This window comes from Oryctolagus cuniculus, chromosome 21 (genome assembly GCF_964237555.1).
Source record: "Oryctolagus cuniculus chromosome 21, mOryCun1.1, whole genome shotgun sequence".
Lineage (NCBI taxonomy): Eukaryota > Metazoa > Chordata > Mammalia > Lagomorpha > Leporidae > Oryctolagus > Oryctolagus cuniculus.
The window spans coordinates 7,612,951-7,632,505 of record NC_091452.1 but is presented as its reverse complement, the minus strand read 5'-3'; the positions used below and the strand labels follow the sequence as shown (position 1 = coordinate 7,632,505).

The 19,555-nt window shown below is 46.9% G+C and overlaps 1 protein-coding gene across 4 annotated transcripts in view; it reads right to left on the bottom strand.

The window, feature by feature from the left end:
• Positions 1 to 19,555, bottom strand: part of ANAPC5 (anaphase promoting complex subunit 5) — a 47,436-nt gene that overhangs the window by 11,606 nt on the left and 16,275 nt on the right. For 2 of the 4 annotated variants that reach the window (XM_002719740.5, XM_070066169.1), the window contains exons 8-15: positions 14,054 to 14,135; positions 13,300 to 13,389; positions 11,586 to 11,728; positions 10,423 to 10,558; positions 1,438 to 1,512; positions 768 to 889; positions 298 to 405; positions 75 to 222 (exon numbers count right to left, since the gene is read on the bottom strand). In XM_002719740.5, coding sequence (XP_002719786.2) covers positions 75 to 222; positions 298 to 405; positions 768 to 889; positions 1,438 to 1,512; positions 10,423 to 10,558; positions 11,586 to 11,728; positions 13,300 to 13,389; positions 14,054 to 14,135 — 904 coding nt within the window. Of the gene's footprint in view, positions 1 to 74; positions 223 to 297; positions 406 to 767; positions 890 to 1,437; positions 1,513 to 10,422; positions 10,559 to 11,585; positions 11,768 to 13,299; positions 13,390 to 14,053; positions 14,136 to 19,555 lie in introns of all 4 variants that reach the window. The other 2 variants (XM_002719739.5, XM_008272198.4) reach the window with 1 other exon arrangement.

Genomic DNA, 19,555 nt, shown 5'->3' with positions numbered 1-19,555 from the left:
AGCTCATTATCATCCTCGTCAATGCTACCGTGTAGCAGCAGACTCTTGTGTCAGCAAGACGGATATGGGCTTACCTGGGCAAAAGCCAAGTTCAGCACCGTTTCCGAGGCCAAGTACTGTAAGCGGTACTCCTTGGAGAGGGCCAGAGCGTGCAGGAGCACGGGCATCGCGATGGTAGGGCAGGAAGATCGCCAGTACAGCTCTGCCACCGACAGCAGGACGCTGATCACAAAGAGGAAACACGGGATGAGCATCTCCACCAGAACAGCGCTGTGAGAGGCGCGAGAGACCTCTTACCTAATCACCATTTCTGTGTTCTTCAGTTTCTCACAATGACTCAGCAATTTTTGTAAAAGCTTGTGTGCCTCTGACATCTGGTTCTGAGCCTGTAGTACAACTGCTTTTCTGAAACAGAATCAGAACAAACACAACATGGTTATGTGAACATCTTGCAAATATTTTAACTGTAGTCATTTTGGGGGTTGGAATCTCCATCTCCTCAATCAGATGTAAACCTTCCAAGGGGAGAAACCGCACCTGATTTAATCTTTGTCAAAAGGGAAAAATAACGTGTGTGTCTGTAAGTGTGCGTGTGTGTGTGCGTGTATACATATGTATATGCACGTGTGCAAGGAAAAAGTCTGGAATTCTAATAGAAAAGATGTTTTTCATAAGCTAAATGAACATACACACACACACACACACAAATACAGTAAAAAGAGACATTTAAAAATTATTTCATTCTAATTAGGTTGGAGTTTTCTTACCTATACACACCCTCCATGCTGTTAAGAGCTGTGATTCCTGTAACTAGTGAATCAGCCAAATGGTATTTGCCATCATTCATCGCTCTGTCAAACTGTATTTTCTGATCACACAGCATCCATAACTAGTATGAAAACAAAGTACAAAGTGACAAATATTCATGCCAGTATTCGATGCAGGCATAAAAGTGTTTTGGCTTGGCAGCAAATATACTTTACAACAATTCACATATTCTTTTTCAGATTTATAAAAACGTTTAAAATATCTCAAGTATGTAAAAAGCATGGAGAATAAAACTGCAAACACATGTGTGTCAACCATCAATTTCATCAACTCACACACTGCTTTCTATGCTTCAGGCACCAACAGATACCGCTGACGACCTCTGCGAGTTCCACACTGTTCTCGCTTTCCAGAGTAAACTGTTGGTGGGCTGTTTCTCATCCTATTCATGTTTTAAAAATACTTCCACAACATATATACTTATCTTTAAACAATCACGTTTAAGCCTAAGCTTTGGATAAGTATCCTAGGTCTGTATGTGTCCTCTGACAGTTTCCTTTTTAGCTCAACAACACTTATCGAGGGCAGACACTAAAATATCCCTCGTGACACGACGATGAAAACCCTTCTTCTTAGGAGGAAACCCAAGGCCACGCAGAAGGCAGGTACCTGGGCGTGCTGACTGTTGGGCGGAAATCGCTCCTTCAGGTGCTTCAACACTTCAGCAGCTGCAGCAAAACAGCCCTAGAACGCAGAGAGAGGGTCCGATGAGCACAACCCCTGCCAAGGCCACATGGGCTCTGCACAGGCCAGAGGCCAACACAGCTGGAGCTGCTGCAACACACGCGGCAGAGACTGCTGAATTTCAGAGCCATTTTTTTAAGGTTCTAAGGAATCTCATTCACTTTACAAAACTTCTAAAAATTATACATCTAAGATATGCTCACTCTGGAAACAATCTACAAAAGACCCATGAACAAGAAAAGACAATCACTTTCAACCTACCAAAGATAATCACAGTGGTTTTTGCATATCTCCTTTAAGGCTTCTTTATGCACATGTATATAAAATAAATATTCCAAAAGTAGTACATACTCTATTTTTATAAATTATATACGACACTGTATACAACACAGTAGGCATTCCATCACATTTTTAAAAATGATTTATTTAGGAACCAGCATTGTGTAATTACAGGTTAAACTGCTGCCTGAAATGCTCGCATCCAATATAGGTGCTAGTTCAAGTCCCAACTGCTCCACTTCCAATCCAGCTCCCTACTAATGCACCTGGAAAAGTGCAGAGGATGGTCAAAGTCCTTGGGCCCCTGTACACATACGGGAGACCTGGAAGAAGCTCCTGGCCCCTGGCTCCTGCCTGGCCCAGCCCTGGCTGTTGCAGCCATTTTGGGAATGAACCAGAGGATGAAAGACATCTCTGTCTCTCTCTCTCTCTCTGAAACTCTCCCTTTCAACTAAATAAATCTTTTTTAAAAATTTATTTAGTTAAGCCGGCGCCGTGGCTCAATAGGCTAATCCTCCACCTTGCGGCGCCGGCACACCGGGTTCTAGTCCCGGTTGGGGCGCCGGATTCTGTCCCGGTTGCCCCTCTTCCAGGCCAGCTCTCTGCTATGGCCAGGGAGTGCAGTGGAGGATGGCCCAGGTGCTTGGGCCCTGCACCCCATGGGAGACCAGGAAAAGCACCTGGCTCCTGGCTCCTGCCAGGATCAGCGCGGTGCGCCGGCTGCAGCGGCGGCCATTGGAGGGTGAACCAGCGGCAAAAGGAAGACCTTTCTCTCTCTGTCTCTCTCTCACTGTCCACTCTGCCTGTCAAAAAAAAAAAAAAAAAAAAAAAATTTATTTAGTTGAAAGGGAGAGTATCAGAGAGAAAGGGAAAGACAGAGACAGACATGGAGTGCAAATAGGTCTTCCCCTGCTGGTTCACTCCCCAAATGGTTGCAATGGCTGGCCCTCAGCAAGGCCGAAGCCAGGAGCCCAGAACTCCAAGCAGAATTCCCACATGAGTGGCAGGGGCACAGATACTTCAGCCATTACCCACTGCCTTCCCAGGTACATCAGAAGGAAGCTGGATCAGTAGTAGAGCAGCAGGGACTCCAAGTGCAATTCTGAAATGGGATGCCAGTGCCACAAGCAGTGGCTTAACCTGCTGTGCCACAATTCCAGTCTCTAAATGTCTTCTGGTTGAATTAATTCTTCCAGTGTTAATAAACATAAATCTAGAAAATCTAGTATTTCATATGTTATATTTATATATTACAGTATATTTATTCCATAATAAATTATGGAATATCAAAATAATATAGCTTTGGATAATTTGGTGATTATTAAATATTTCAACCTGGTGCTGTAGCTCAGCAGGTAAAGCCACTGCCTGCGACACTAACATCCTATATGGGTACCCGTTGAGTCCCAGCTGTTCTTCCTACCCAGCTCCCTGCTAATGCACCTGGGAAAGCAGCAGCAGACGGCCTAAATACCTGGGCCCCTGTCACCCATGTGGAGGACCTGGGTGGTTCCTAGCTTCAGCATGGCCCAGCCCCAGCTATAGAAGCCATTTGGACAGTGAGTAAGTGAACAGAAGACTTCTCTCTCTCTTTGTCTCTCAAATAAATAAGTAAACCTTTAAAAAAAAATTCTACAATAAACATCTTATTGCATACAGCTTTGTACACGTGTCCAGTTATTACCTTAGGATAAAAACCTTAGAAGTATAAGTGCCAGGTCCTTTTAAGTTCTGCTCTAGAAATGTCTCAAGTACTTTTCAATTAGTACTCTATACTTTTCTATTAATCCTAACACATAAGCATCTTTGCCTCTTTGATTAGTAAAACTAGTGTCTCACTGTTTTACATTGCAAGTGAATCTTTATTTGGAATAAGGAAGTAGAAATGACACTGAATTACAATAGGTCATTAATTTTCTTATTCTTTATTTGAAAGGCAGAGTTACAGAGCAAAGAGGGAGAGATACAGAAAGAGGGGGGGGGGGCTCTTCCTCTCTCTTTTGCTGGTTCACTCCCCAAATGGCCACATGACTGAGGCTATGCCAGGCTGAAGCCAAGAGCTCAGAGCTTCTTCTAGGTCTCCCACATGGGTGCAGGGGCCCAAGCGTTTGGGCCATCTTCTACTTTTTTCCAGGTAAATTAGCAGAGAGCTAGATCAGAAGTGGAGCAGCCAGGACTTGAACCAGGGCCCACCGGGGATGTTAGCAACCCAGGCAGAGGCTTAACCTGCTATGCCACCATGTTGGCCCCTAATTTTTTATTCTTTCTTATTGTTGTTGTTAATCCAACAGAAAGAGACGGAGGTCCCATCCTCTGGTTCACTTCCCAAATGCTTGCAATGGGCTGAGCCAAAGCCAAAAGCCAGGAACTCAATCACTTGAGCCATCATTGCTACTTCCCAGGGACTGCATTGGCAGGAAGCTGGTTGGGAGCCAGAGCTAGGTACTGAACCCAATTACTCCACTGTAGGACACGGGTAACTTATGCATCTCATTTGCCCCTCTTATGTTTTTATATTTAAGATTTATGTATTTATTTGAAAGGCAGAGTTACATAGAGACAGAGATCATGCATCCAATGGTTCACTCCCCAAATGATCACAACGGCCAGGTCTGGGGCAGGTCAAAGCCAGGAGCTTCTTCTGGGTCTCTCACATGGGAACAGGTACCCAAGCACTTGGGCCATCTTTCACTACTTTCCCAGGCACATCAGCAGGGAGCTAGATTGGAAGTGGAGCAGCCGGGACACAAACGAGTGCTCATCTGGGATGCACACGTCACAGGTGACAGCTTAACCTGACATGCCACAACACTGATCTCCTCTTATTCTTTTTTAAATGTAATTTAATTTATGTATTTTAGTTTTAAGATTTATTTATTTATTTATTTATTTGAAAGAGTTATACAGAGAGAAAAGGAAAGGCAGAGAGAGAGAGAGAGAGAGAGAGAAAGGAAGGCACTGGTTCACTCCCCAATCGGCTGCAACGGCCAGAGCTATGCTGATCTGAAGCCAGGAGCCAAGAGCTTCTTTCGGGTCTCCCACGTGGGTGCAGGGGCCCAAGGACTTGGGCCATTTTGCACTGCTTTCCCAGGCCATAGCAGAGAGCTGGATTGGAAGAGGAGCAGCTGGGACTCAAACTGGCAGCCATATGGGATGCAGGCACTGCAGGTGGCGGTTTTACCCTCTGTGCCACGGTGCCGGCCCCATATTTATTTTAGTTTAAAGACAGAAAAACAGAGACAGAGAGATCCTATCTGCTGGTTCACTTCCCAAATGCTTGAAACAGCCAGGGCTGGGCCAGGCAAATGCTTGAAACAGCCAGGGCTGGGCCAGGCCAAAGCCAGGAGCCAGAAAAGGGTACGTGTTAGTAGGAAGCTGGAATCATAAGAGACCGGGATCTTACCTAAAGAGCCTGATTGTGGGCAAGCGCGGTAGTATAGCCAGTTAAGCCACCACATCCCATATGGGCACCAATTTGAGTCCTGGCTGCTCCACTTCCAATCCAGCTCCCTGCTAGTGCACCTGGGAAAGCAGCGGAAGATGGCCCAAGTGCCTGGGCCCTTGTATCCACATAGGAGACCTGAAAGAAGCTCCAGACTCCTGGCTTCAGCCTGGCGCAGCCCCAGATGTTGTGGCCATTTGGGGAGTGAACCAGCAGGTGGAAGATGTCTCACTCTCTCTGTAACTCTGCCTTTCAAATACATAAATCTTAAAAAAAAAAAAAAAAAAAAAAAAAAGCCTGATTCTAACACATAGCCTTGGAGTAAGTTTCAAGCCTAAAGAATTAAGCTAAGATCAGGTTTTTATAAAATAGTTTTCAATTCCAAAAAGAAAAAAAAAGTTCTACCTATATAACTCAAAGTGCTTTTTAAAGATTTATTTGAAAGGCTGAGTGAGGGAGAGACAGAGATCTTCCATCGGCTGGTTCACTCCCTAAATGGCCACAATGGCCAGGGCTATACCAGACCAAAGCCAGGAACCAGGAAATCTATCTAAGTGTCCCACATGGTTGCCAAGGGCCCAAGGAGCTAGTTCCTCTTCTGTTGCTTTCTCAGGTTCATTAGCAGGGAGTTGAATCAGAAGTGAAGCAGCTAGGTCCCAAAATGGTTCTCATACGGGATGCCTACGTCATAGGTAGTGGCTTAAACCACTGGGCCACAATGCCAGCCCCAGAAGAGAAGCTACTCCACGGTATAAGGACACTTCAAAAGCGGGGGGCTCTCCCCCACACTGTGGAACAGAGGGTTAAGCCGCCGCCTAAGTCACAGGTATCCCATATGAGTGCCAGTTCCAGTCCTGGCTGTTCTACTTCTTATCAAGCTCCCTGTTAATGCACCTGGAAAGGCAATAGATGGTGGCTTGAAGTATTTGGGCCCCTGCCACCCATACAGGAGACCGGGATGGAGTTCTAGGTTCCTGGTTTTGTCCTGCTCAGTCCTGGCTATTGTGACCAGTTTGGAAATAAACTAGCAGACAGAAGATTTCTCTCTGTCTTACCCTTTCTGTGTGTGTGTGTGTGTGTGTGTGGTTTTTTTTTTTTTATCCTTTCTCTCTGTAACTGTCTTTCAAGTAAATAAATAAATCTTTAAGAAAAGAAAAGGTAGGCCGGCGCCGCGGCTCACTAGGCTAATCCTCCGCCTAGCGGCGCCGGCACACCACATTCTAGTCCTGGTCGGGGCGCCGGATTCTGTCCCGGTTGCCCCTCTTCCAGGCCAGCTCTCTGCTGTGGCCAGGGAGTGCAGTGGAGGATGGCCCAAGTGCCTGGGCCCTGCAACCCATGGGAGACCAGGAGAAGCACCTGGCTCCTGCCTTCGGATAGGCGTGGTACGCCGGCCGCAGCGGCCATTGGAGGGTGAACCAACGGTAAAGGAAGACCTTCCTCTCCGTCTTTCTCTCTCTCTCCCTGTCCACTATGCCTGTAAAAAAAAAAAGAAAGAAAGAAAGAAAGAAAGAAAGAAAGAAAGAAAGAAAGAAAGAAAGAAAGAAAGAAAGAAAGAAAGAAAGAAAAGGTCATGGAAAATGGAATTTAATTTTGGCACAAAAAATTTTTTAAATTCCTGCACATGCTGATCTTCAAAAAGTTTATGGAAAATGTGTATTATGAAAAAAGTATGCATGGATTAGAAAAAAGATTTTTAAAGATTTATTTATTTATTTTGAAAGAGTTAGAGAGAGGGAGAGGCAGAGAGAAAGGCATCACCAATCCCTGGTTCACTCCCCACATGGCCTCAATGGCCAGTGCTGGGTCAGGCCAAAGCCAGGAGCCAGGAGTTGCTTTTCTCAGGCCATTAGCAGGAAGTTGGACTGGAAGTGGAGCAGCCAAGACATGAACCAGAGCCCATATGGGATGCCAGCGTCACAGGTAGTGGCTTACCCCATATACCACAGCACCAGCCCCAGAAAACTTTTTTTTTTTTGATAGGAGAGTTAGACAGTGAGAGAGAGAGACAGACAGAAAGGTCTGTGTTGCGCTGATCTGAAGCCAGAAGCCAGGTACTTCCTCCTGGTCTCCCATGCGGGTGCAGGACCCAAGCACTTGGGCCATCTTCCACTGCCCAGGAGGGCTACAGCAGAGAGCGGGACTGGAAGAGGAACAACTGGGACTAGAACCCGGCGCCCATATGGGATGCCGGTGCCACAGGTGGAGGATTAGCCAAGTGAGCCGTGGTGCCGGCCCCCAGAAAACTATTTGCAACAGAATAAACTTATTTTTAATTCCATTTTTCCATAAACATTTTGAAGTTCCCTGGATAAGGTTGGGCTCAGGAGAGAGAATCCTACTTCAAAAAGCCACAAGGGCTGCACCCCATGGGGAAACCAGGAAAAGCACCTGGCTCCTGGCTCCTGCCATCGGATCAGCGCGGTGTGCTGGCCGCAGCGCGCTGGCCACGGCGGCCATTGGAGGGTGAACCAACGGCAAAGGAAGACCTTTCTTTCTGTCTCTCTCTCTCACTGTCCACTCTGCCTGTCAAAAAAAAAAAAAAAAAAAAAGCCACAAGGGGATAAACAGGTGAATTGTCTGGCCTGCTGAATTAATCTCAGCAAAATTGCTGGGGCAAACAGTCACAGGAGGATCACACAGACACTTAAGTGACTGTGCACTGACCCACTCACTACCAAGCACTCCACTCAGCCACGGCATCAGGAGAGGAAAAGTGATGCTAAGGAAGTTCCGGGGCCAGCGCCATGGCACAGTAGGTTAATCTTCCACCTGCGGCAGGCGGCACCCCACATGGGCACCAGTTCAAGTCCCGGCTGCTCCTCTTCCAATCCAGCTCTCTGCTGTGGCCTGGGAAAGCCGTAGCAGATGGCCCAAGTTCTTGGGCCCCTACACCCACGTGGGAGACTGGAAGAATCACCTGGCTCCTGGCTTCAGATCAACACAGTTCCGACCGTTGCAGCCATCTGGGGAGTGAACCAGCGGAAGGAAGACCTCTCTGTCTCTCCCTCTCATTGTCTGTAACTCTACCTCTCGAATAAATAAATAAAATCTTAAAAAAAAAAAAAAAAAAGAAGAAGAAGGAAGTTCCAAGAAGAGGAAGATACCAGAAAGAGAACAATGTTCAAAATTCCTGGAGGACAGCAAGCAGCAAGCACCACTGGTTTGCCACCTTCACCTCTGAAAGCTTGGGTGGTGCTTCACAGGCATGGAAAGCAAGCAGCTGACAGAGGCACAGGGAATTCCCCCAACCAAAGCCCTCCCATCTGCTCTGCTTACACAGCTACTTAAAGAGCTGTAACGGGGCCAGTGCTGTGGTGTGGTGGGTAAAGCTGCTGCCTGCAGTGCCAGCATCCCATATGGGTGCCAGTTCAAGTCCCGGCTGCTCCACTTCCAATCCAGCTCTCTGCTATGGCCTGGGAAAGCAATAGAAGATGGCCCAAGTCCTTGGGTCCCTGCACTTGTGTGGGAACACCCAGAGGAAGCTCCTGGCTCCTGGCTTCAGATCAGCATAGCTCCTGCCGTTGCAGCCAATTGGGGAGTGAACCAGCAGATGGAAGACCTCTCTCTCTCTCTGCCTCTCCTTCTCTCTAACTCTGACTTTCAATTAAATAAATAAATCTTTTTAAAAAAGTAAAAAGAGCTGTAAAATGGGCCCTGTGCTATAGCACAGCTGGTAAAGCTGCTGCCTGAGAGGCTGGCATCCCACATGGGTACAGATTTGAAGTCCTGGCTGATTCACTTTCTGATCCAGCTCTCTGCTGGTAGCCTGGGAAAGGCAGTGGAAGATGGGACCAACTGCTTGGGCCCCTGCCACCCATGAGGAAGACCTGGAGGAAACTCCTGGCTTCAAGCCAGTCCCTAGTCATCTGGGGAGCAGACCAGAAGATGGAAGATCCTCTGTCTCTGTTTCTCTCTCTAACTCTTTCAAAATAAATAAATAAATCTTAAAAAAAATTGTAAAATGCTAAACTATGTTTAATCAAGGGAAGTATTTTTATACTTTTGAAAAAGGCAGAAATCATCCAAAGATCTTTAGGTTGCACAGTGAGGAACAATGAGTGTTACAATGCAATCTACCATGGACACCACAAAGAGGGAATGAAAAATACAGTGATCAAGAAAACATAATTAAAGCCAGAACAGAACAGTGTTTCATGAGATAGTGGGATTTATTTATTTGTTGGTTTCACAAGATAGTAGAACTTATTTATTTATTTAAAAGGCAGGGTTAAAGAGAGAAGAAGAGCACAGAGAGAGATTTTCCATCTGCTGGCTTACTCCCCAGATGGCCACAGTGGCTGGGGCTGGGCCAGGCCAAAGCCAGGAGGCTGGAACTCCATCCAGATCTTCCACCTGGGTGCAGAGGCCCAATCACTTGGGCCATCATCCATTGCCTTCCCAGGTGCATTAGCTGCAAGATGGATTGGAAGTGGAGCAGCTGGGACTTGAACTAGCAGCCAGGACACTGGCATCACAAGCGGACAACTTAACACACTGTGCCACAATGCCAGCCAATAGTGAGATTTCAAAAAATAGTTTTCCCTACTCTCTGTTCCTTGAAAGACATTTTTTGAGTAAAAGGAAGACAAACTGTGGAACAGCGTAAGATTCCTTTAATCTGTCCTCTATAAAGACTCAGGTAAGACTCCTTGGTTACATTCGGTTCCCACAGCCCTTCCTTGGAGTTCACCAGCCCTAGGCTGGAGACCTGACTCTCACATTTATCAGAGGTGGTGCAGGACTAGTTCCTGGGACCTCAGCTTCTTGTCCTGTGAGCAGTGATACAGACACAGCTGACCTGACAGGGCTGCTGGAAGACTCTGTAAGGCGACACACAGCAATCCAAGCACGGGGCCTCGCAGAGAACAAGGAGATGCTACTATCACTCTCACTGTGCCGTGCATCATACCCTCCCCTCTCCTGCAGGCCCACATACCCCTACTACCTTGAACTTCAAAGACTCCTTTTTATTCTGTTGTTAAATGGAACTGGCTGACTTGTCCCCCTCACTAGGCCAAAAGGAATTCCAAGGTCAATGCACTTTGCAGACTCCACACTCAGCCCAGGATCACTCGTGGGATGTCACTCTTCAGCCTCCTGCATCAACCAGACCCACGTCCAGTGCTTTTCTCAAGAAACGGCGGAGCCTCCATCGCTCCAGGGACACAGCGGCCTGGCCACCTGCCTACCTGCTCCGCGTGTAGCTCTGCAAGGTGGCAGAGTGCGACGGCAAACGACTCTGTGTTGTTCTGCTGCACGCCCGAATGCACCGACTCCAGGCTGTTCATGCTCAGCAACATCTGGGCTTGCTGCAGCGCCATGGTGCTGGGTGAGGAGAGGGCAGGTTTCCTCTCAGCCCGGAGAGCCAGGCTGCCGAGCCGCACCCTACTGTTAACTTAGGTGGAAACGCAAGACATTCACCCGCTACGGGTCCTGGCTTTGTGGAAGCAGCTGCTCTTCTGACCTCACAACAGGGAGAGCAGAACAGCATCCTGGATGTGCAGCCCCCGAGGAAACAGGCAGTGGTTCTAACACAACCGGAGCGCCATGCGCCCAGACGCCCACCCCCCACCCCACCCGATCCCCCTGTGGTCACAGCATGTTAGTTAGCTTTCACGGGTAAATTCAGACCCGATGCCATCCTAGCACCGGCTGCTCTGGCAATGCAAGCAGTGGCCAGTGTCTGCAGCTGTTTCAGAGCACAACCGTGCCAAAAAATTATCTGAAATACAAAAACAAGACTGGTAAAATAGGCACTTCCTTTCATTACTGAATTCCTAGAAATAGTGGGTTGTCTAGGTGAAGCGTAAGGTAGCGACCGGGCTCCAGGATTAAAATCTGGTTCAGAAGTTTACTTCCAAGCTCAAGATGGCTAAATGGAAAAGTAAACATGAGGCTGGAACTATTCCAGAGGAAACATTTAACAGAACAGCAGCCTTCTTTACATCAGCTGTGGGGGACAGGGGATGCTCGACTTGGGCAGACACAGGACCACACCTCCTGCGAACAGGAAGAGAGGTTCTTGTCTCAGAGCAGAGGAGCAAGGTGTGGGAGTCAGAGGACCGCCGTGTGTCCTGTCTCTGCCACTGCTCAAGTATATTTGTGATTGTGGGCAGATCAGATACGTGAACCAGAATGGAGATCACCCCCCAGCTACTTCACAGAGCAAGTCAGAACGTGCATGGGAAAAAAACCGCAAGTCCGTGCAAAATACAAAATGTCTTTAGAGTACAAAGCATTTGCATGACTCCTCTGCGAGAACAACTTCCACCAAAGGGGAAGCCTTATGCATGCGCCTCTCACAGAACCTGCTCAGCCCCCGCTCACGGTGGCAGCGGGCTCGCGGACTGACCTGCGCCCGTACAGCCTCCAGATGGCCGTTTTCTGGGCTATGCTGATGTCGATGAGCTCCGACAGGCTGTGCTTCCAGTGCAGGAGGTCGGAGTCCTTGAGGGCGTCCATCAGCTTGTTGGCCGTCTTCCCAGCAAAAGCTCTCTGTTGAACAAGGGACTGTATTCCCAGGGAGGCGAGGTACTAAGGGGACAGATATACCCACGACCCAAGATAGAGATTACATGACAGAATTTGTTTTGCTCTTCAGAAATGTGGTGGATTTCACATTTCAGCACATGCACAGTGACTACTTAAAAGGAAGGTACCTACAACCTGACCTTAACCCTGACCCATCTGAGATGTGTTCCTGCAATCTGGGGCTGGAAGAGAAGCAGAGGGTACACAGGAAAGAGCCAGGGCTTTGGCATTAGATGGACCTAGACTTTAGCACTGCCTCTGCTACTTACTGTGTGACTTAGGGCCAGTCACTTAGCTTCTTAGCTAAGCCTCAGCTTCCTCATCTGTAAAATGGGCATCAAACCTATCATAAAGAATTGTTGTAAGGATTACAATGAAATAATATATGTCAAACAGTGCTGGGCACACTATGTGTTAGATCAAAAAAGGACACCTATCATGAGCAACACATTCTCTTCTCATTGACTCCTGGTGCAATCTTTCAGGATGAAAGCGGTAAACAAAGCTTACATCCACCACAAAAACTCTACCTAAGAAGTCTATCATTTATTTCAAGGAGCCGGTTTTGTCACTAGACTGATTTTGTATGTGTAAGCTTCCTTTCCCAAAGGTGAATCACGTGGACAATTCACAGATTCTAAAAGCATGTGCATGAAACTATCACATATAATTACGAGAGTGCTTCAAAAAGCTGTGGAAAATGAAATTAAGACATAAGGGTATTTCGGCGCAAGTTTTTTAAAATCTATGCATAGTTTTTTCATAATATACATTTTCCCTAAACCTTTTGAAGACCTCCTCACATTCTGAAACTCAAGGAAGCTTGCTGCAGACTTTCTGGACAGAAGCTGTAAACAGTCCCACTGCCTCTGTGGTCCAGTTCCCACCAAGTGTTTCTGTGACAAATCCTAGCAGTCACGACTACTGCTGAGTATTGAGGACTGTAATTCAGCTCCCTCGCTGCCACTCAAGATGAGAAAGGACAAATCCGCCTGTCGGATGTACTGGTTCCTTGTCTAACTGTTCAAAACAAGGATCAGCAAACGTGTCCTTTAAAGGGCCAGACAGTTTACAGGTTAGGCTTTGCAGGCCACCTTTACTTTCTGACACGCGTTCTTTGTAGGCTGATTCTTCTGCCCAGTGATTTAAAATGTAAAACCCATTCTTAGCTTGGAGACCATACAAAAGCAGGCAGCGAGCCCTATTCGTCCCTGATTTAAAAACGAGCCTTTCCTACCATCTCTGAAAGTGAGTATGTGCTGAGTTCATGTTGCTCGGTAAGCTACAGAAAGACCTCTTATCCAGCTGATAAATGGAGCATCCACAGATGTTATTAGGATAAAGGGAACAGAGAGAAACCTACCAAACAGAATTTAGTGGTTTAATAATTATAGTCAAATGAAATGCCAAGAATAAAAGCACACACTGAAATCTCCGTTCTACATCTACCATTGGTTCATGACAAAGGTGGGTGGAAGAAGAGACAAAGGCTCAGCACCATTTACTGAACAATCTCACAGAAAGATCAGCCTTACCGGTAACCCAAAATGCACTGCTTTCTTCACCGAGTGCTCCAGCAGGACATAGCTATCGGCTCTCTTCTGCCCCAGCACATAAAGCCAGCTCTGGCAAGAGACAATCACCAAAAGATATCATAACAATGACAATGGCTAACTTGCTAGCCAAGTACCAACGTGGTCAAAAGAAAGAATTAAAAAGGGACAAATAAATCCCCTAAAATACCCTCTATTGAATTATGAACTTAAATAAAACCTGCCAAACACACTAAAAAAAAAACTGAAATAAACAAGCCATTGATCTGCTTCACCTGGGAGGGCTATGCATGGCAGGTGCTCCAGAGAAAAAACATGAAGGCCCCACATGGCCTTTAATTAAGAACTGAGATTCTCGGGTGACAGTCGAGTGATTCATTTCTGTGTTACACTACTTGTGCTTGCTGACTGTTTTTAAAGGCCAATGTTTCACAGTCAGTAGGTGTAGCTTACGTCTTTTTGTTAATGCCAATGTCAAATATGATATTTTGTAAAAGGCTCACTCTTTTTTCATGGCAAATCGCATTACAACTGTAGGCTAAACAGCTGTCATGAGTGACAATAAAAGATCAATAAACATGGGTTGTCCTTTCTGGTTTCCCATGACCACCAAACCCGCGTCCCCTTTACTGCTAAGGACCTCCGCTCCAGTTGCAAAAGGACCCAATTCCAAAGGGGCCTTCCGCAGGCCAATTCAACCCACGAGCAAAACTCCCAGACCAGAGGACGGCCTCACCAAACAGTGCTGGAGACACACGTGATCGTTGGACTCCTGGGCAATCCTAATTGCCTCCTGCAGGGCGAGCTCTGCCTGTTGACTAACGACAGACTAAACATTAACATCCCATCGACAATCACAAACAAGCACAAGCAAGGGGAGCAGAAGTCATCTGTGAACAATTCACCCAAGACAGGTCTCTAGGTTGGAAGCTGCAGCTACTTATAGGCACATTTTCTCAGAGGCACTGCCACCCCAGCAACAGGGCACACTAACAGTGAAGACAGAGACAAGCCCCTTCGGAGGTGACTCTGCTAAGAGGCATGAAGAACTGGCCTTTATCTCTGCTGCTAACGTTTACTCTGGTTGTCACTGCTGTCTGCTGTCGAGAAGGGCAGGAAGACATACTATTTTACTTTTCATTGCAATCCCTTATATATTACTTTTTTTCTACATACATTTTTTTTCTTTTATCACTTTTTCAAAGCTGGTTTTAAAAAGTATTCTGAGGATTCCCATTCTGAATGTTTTTTTCCCAGCTCACGCAACTCCCCCTCTATCTGAATACTTCTAACTTAGCCTCACTGAGCTCTCATTTCTGAAAACACCCACCGAAATGCTATCTGTAGCCCCAAGTTGCAAGGCTCGATTAAACACTCCTGGATATAACTTTCTATTTATTTAATCTGTGTAAATTTTATTCTATCCACTCGTTTATAATCCTCTGGATGGTACAGGCCATATTCTAAATGTTGGGCTGCCTAATGACAAGAAACAGAACAAAAGTTTACAAACACAGGTCAAACAGCTGACATTGTGGCACAGTGGGTTAAGCCACAGCCTGCGATGCCAGTATCCCATATAGCCACAGGTTCAAGTCTCGCTGCTCTACTTCCAATCCAGCTCCCTGCTAATGTGCTGGGAAAACAGCAGAGGAGGCCCAAATCCTTGGGCCCACGCACCCATGTGGGAGGACCAGAAGGGTTCTAGGTTCCTGGCTTCGGTCTGGCCAAGCCCAGGCCATTGTGGACATTTGGGGAATAAACCAGCGGTTTTAAGATTTCTTTCTCTCTTTCTCTCCCTCTCCCTGTAACTCTGCCTTTCAAATAAATGAGAACATCTTTATAAAGGAAAAGCAAGCAAGCAAACCCCATTTCACTGAGAATCTCCAAATAGGACCAGAAATTCCTGGATATCACTTCTTCCAAAATAAGCAGTAGCCTCACATGAGTAACTTTAATTGGGTAATAATTATTTTCTCAACAACTGCCCAAATAAAGAAACTAGATACATTTTTAAAAAATATTTTACATTTCGTTTAAACCTGTTTCATGTTGAAAGTAGAGCAATACACTAGACTGTAACCGCTTTAGGGCAGGAAGCAATCTTCAAATGCAGGTCCTTAACAAGCATCACTTGATTTACCCTCACTGACCATTTGATAACCAAATAACGCTACTGCTAGAAAAGAGAACTCTATACCTAGCATGCCAAACTAAGGCCAAAGAGAGATTCTGAGAGAACTGTATACACAGTAAGCTGAAACAGGACTGACCAGAGATTACACTTCTCTAGTAGGGAGCCAAGGTGGATTGCCAACACAGAGACTTCAAGTACCCAAGGGAACTTCAGAGTTGCTTTTCTATTAACATTTTTTTTAAAGATTTTATGTATTTATTTAATTATTTGAGAGGTAGAGTTACATAGAGAAAGAGGAAGAGACAGAGAGGAAGGTCTTCTGTCCCCTGGTTCACTCCCCAAATGGTTGCAATACGGCCAGAGCTGGGCCGATCCGAAGCCAGGAGCCAGGATCTTCCTCTGGGTCTTCCACGTGGGTGCAGGGGCCCAGGCACTTGGGCCATCTTCTATTGCTCTCCCAGGCCATCGCAGAGAACTGGATTAGAAGAGGAGCAGCCAGGACATGAACCAGTGCCCATGTGGGATGCAGGCGCCACAGGCGGAGGCTTTTAACCTACCACCCCACAGCGCCAGCCCCAGAACTCCTGAGTTTCTATCACTGCTGATCAGAAAATCCGCAGATTGAAGTCTTCAGTAAAAGAGCAAGACGCAAACAGATTATAACATCTGCAATGCACTAGATGGCCACTGCTTTACAAACGCCAGAGCAGGGGCAGGCACTGTGAGGCAGCAGGTTAAGCTGAGGCCTGTCGTTCCGGCATCCCGTATGGGCCCCAGTTGTGTCCTGGCTGCTCCACTTCTGACCCAGCTCCCTGCTAATGGCCCGGGAAAGCAGCAGAAGATGCCACCCATGTAGACGACCCAGAGAGAGTTCCAGGCTCCTGGTTTCAGCTTGGCCCGATCCTGGCCATTGCAGGCATTTGGGGAGTGGACCAGCAGATGAAGATAAAGATCCCTGTCTCTCCCTCTCCCTCTGTAACTCTGCCTTTCAGATAAATAATACATCTTTAAAAGAAAAAGACAAAGAACAGAAAGGCCTGCAGCCTCCAGACAATGCTTGCCATGTCCCTCCGGGCACGTGAAAGCCCAAATCCTCACCTGCCTACAGAGATCTGAACGCCGGGACCCCTGCGGCGTCTCTGGCCTCACTCGGCCCCTCCTGACTTCAGGACTGCAGCCACAGCACTTGCTGCTCAAACACACAAGTCAACTGTGCTGCTCCCTGACTTGAGTATTTTCTTCAGATCCAGCCACAGGTCACTCCCTCAGCTGCCTGCACAGTAAAGTAGCAGAGACCAGCGAGGGCGGACCTGCAACCTTAATAAACAGATTTACAACTCGTGCACGCATCTGGGGTAAGGGCGCTCCTAAGCTGAACGTAGTCTCTGCCGGCACTCAGCCCTTAACCTGAGCCATCCCTGCGGACACACGAGGCTTACAGCTAGGTTCAGCACTGGTTACTGCCCTTCTCTCCCAGGGCAACCTCCGTATTAGGTTTTTGGTTTTTTTTTTTTCTTTTTTTCACAGCTGTAACCCCCAAAACCTATAATACCTAGTACACATGAGATGCTCAGTGAACAACTATTTTTGAAGAAATTGCCACAACCCTTTCAGTCGAGAGAGAAAGATTTACACAGCCACAGATCCAGGGCCAGAAAGAGAGAAGCCTGGACCTGAGTAACAGCACTAACTTGAGCATGAACTGACTTCCCCATTTGTGTTCTGTGCAGTCAGCTGCCTATGCACAGATAATGTCGTGAACACAGAAAGGAAGGGCATCAAAAAGTGACTTGCACTTTTTGAAACTTCTGAACCGGGGAAGCCATTCTTCACACAGACACACGCTATTGGTGTGCATCACACACAGCATTGCTGTTATTTAAGAGCACACACACACACACTAAAACACACTGATCCAGAACTTAATAAATCTGGACAGACAAAAAGAAGTTAGTTACCACAAAATACTATGAGCTCTCACAAAATCATAGAGGACTGGGGTAGCTTTAAGCATTTTCAGGTACAACTGTTAGTCCGATGCTTGAATTCCCTTGAGGACACCCTGGTCCAGGCCGAGTACCACACAAGCATCTTTCTCGAGTGCTCTAGACAGGGAGACTTCCTCCTTAGAGTGAACAAAAACATTTTGCCCTTTAACTCGCCCTTAGCAGCTCTCAATCTTCCCTAGCAGCCACTCTCTGAAGCAGTCTGCGCCCTTCTCACGCGCCCTTGACTGCAAGCCTGGAGAAACCATTTACTGTCCGGTTAACACGCTCTCAACCTCCCTGCCGCATTTATACGGCATCTTCCGCATGCTGAGATGCTCCCCCAGGTACAAGCTACAGCTCACCTACTGCCCTTTTAAAACCCAGCAACCAGAAACTAATAGAATTCCCCAGGTACTGCCTGGCCTACAGAGGCGGAGAGAGAAGCCTCAGGTCAACTTTGAACGCTGCACTTTCACTGGTATGAGGACACTTCGAAATGTTCCTGGAAAACAGGTGAGTTGGGGAGGGCATTTGGCATGGTAGTTGAGACGCCAGTTAAGACACCTGCGAGGGTCTGGGTTCAAGTGCCAGGGCTCATGAGTGCGGCCTCCTTCACATGCAGACTCAGGGAGGCAGCAGTGACAGTTCTGACGAGTCCCCGTGTGCAAGATACGGACGGAGTTCCCGGCCCTGGTGTGTCCCTGTTCCGGCTGTCGCAGGTGTCTGGGGAGTGAACCAGTGGACGGGAGCTCTGTCTGTCTATCTCTCTCTTAAATAAAAAACTGTGATAATTTAAAATTATAAACACATAGCTGTTTATTTTGGTGCAGAACATTTTTGAAATCCATGCATACCAAGGGTCTTCAAACAGTTCACGAAAAATGCATACTATGTAGAAACTGCAGATTTCAAAAAATTTTCTACACTAAAATAAACTTACCTTTTAATTCTATTTTCAATTTTTATTTATTTCCATTTTTATTTGGAAGACAGAAAAAGAGAGAAATTTTCCATCTGTTGGTTCATTCCACAATCACCTGCAATGGGGGGCAGCTGGGCCAGATCAAAGTTAAGAGACTGCAATTCAATCTGGATCTTCCATGTGGGCAGTAGGGGCCCAAGGACTTGCCATTACTGACTGCCTCTCAGGGTGCACACTAGCAGGCAATGGGAGTCCAGAAGTGGAGCTAGAACACAAACCTAGGCACTCTGAGATGGGATACACGCATTCCAGGAGATGCCCTAAGCGTTGTGCCAAATGCCTACCCCAATACCATTTTCCATGAATTTTAAAAGTACCCTCACAAGCCGACGCCGCAGCTCAATAGGCTAATCCTCCACCTTGCAGCGCCAGCACACCAGGTTCTAGTCCCAGTCGGGGCGCCGGATTCTGTCCCGGTTGCCCCTCTTCCAGGCCAGCTCTCTGCTGTGGCCCGGGAGTGCAGTGGAGGATGGCCCAAGTGCTTGGGCCCTGCACCCCATGGGAGACCAGGAGAAGCACCTGGCTCCTGCTTTCGGATCAGCACGGTGCGCCAGCCATGGCGGCCATTGGAGAGTGAACCAACGGCAAAAGGAAGACCTTTCACTTTGTCTCTCTCTGTCCACTCTGCCTGTCAAAAAAAAAAAAAAAAGTACCCTCACAGACTCTCTACTCTACTCAACAATGCCTGAAGCACAGACTACATCTCTCTCACCCTGCAAAAAGCATGGGGGAGGGGAGGAGAGCCTGCGGAAACTTTTACATTTATTAAATAATAATTTCTCACGTTTCCTACTTTACTAATTAAAAACACAGAAGCATCCAAAAGACAGAATAAATTCCACCAAAAGCAAACGTGACTTTTAGTAAGCCTGTGCAGTCATATATCTAGTAAAGGCGCAACTTCCTTTCATCTTTAAAGTACTAAAAATAGCTTTTGCATCCCAATTACTACCTCCAAAATTTCCTTTTGGGAATCTCTGGCCTAATGACCTAATTTCCTTTTCATTGAAGGGCTGTTTTCTCAGAATCGAGGAAAGAGGCCGTGCACTAAGACGGCAATGCTAAGCAGTGACACCAGGGGGCAGCCTACTTGGGCAGGTGGTTTTCTTTCATTAACTTTTGTCCCAGTGC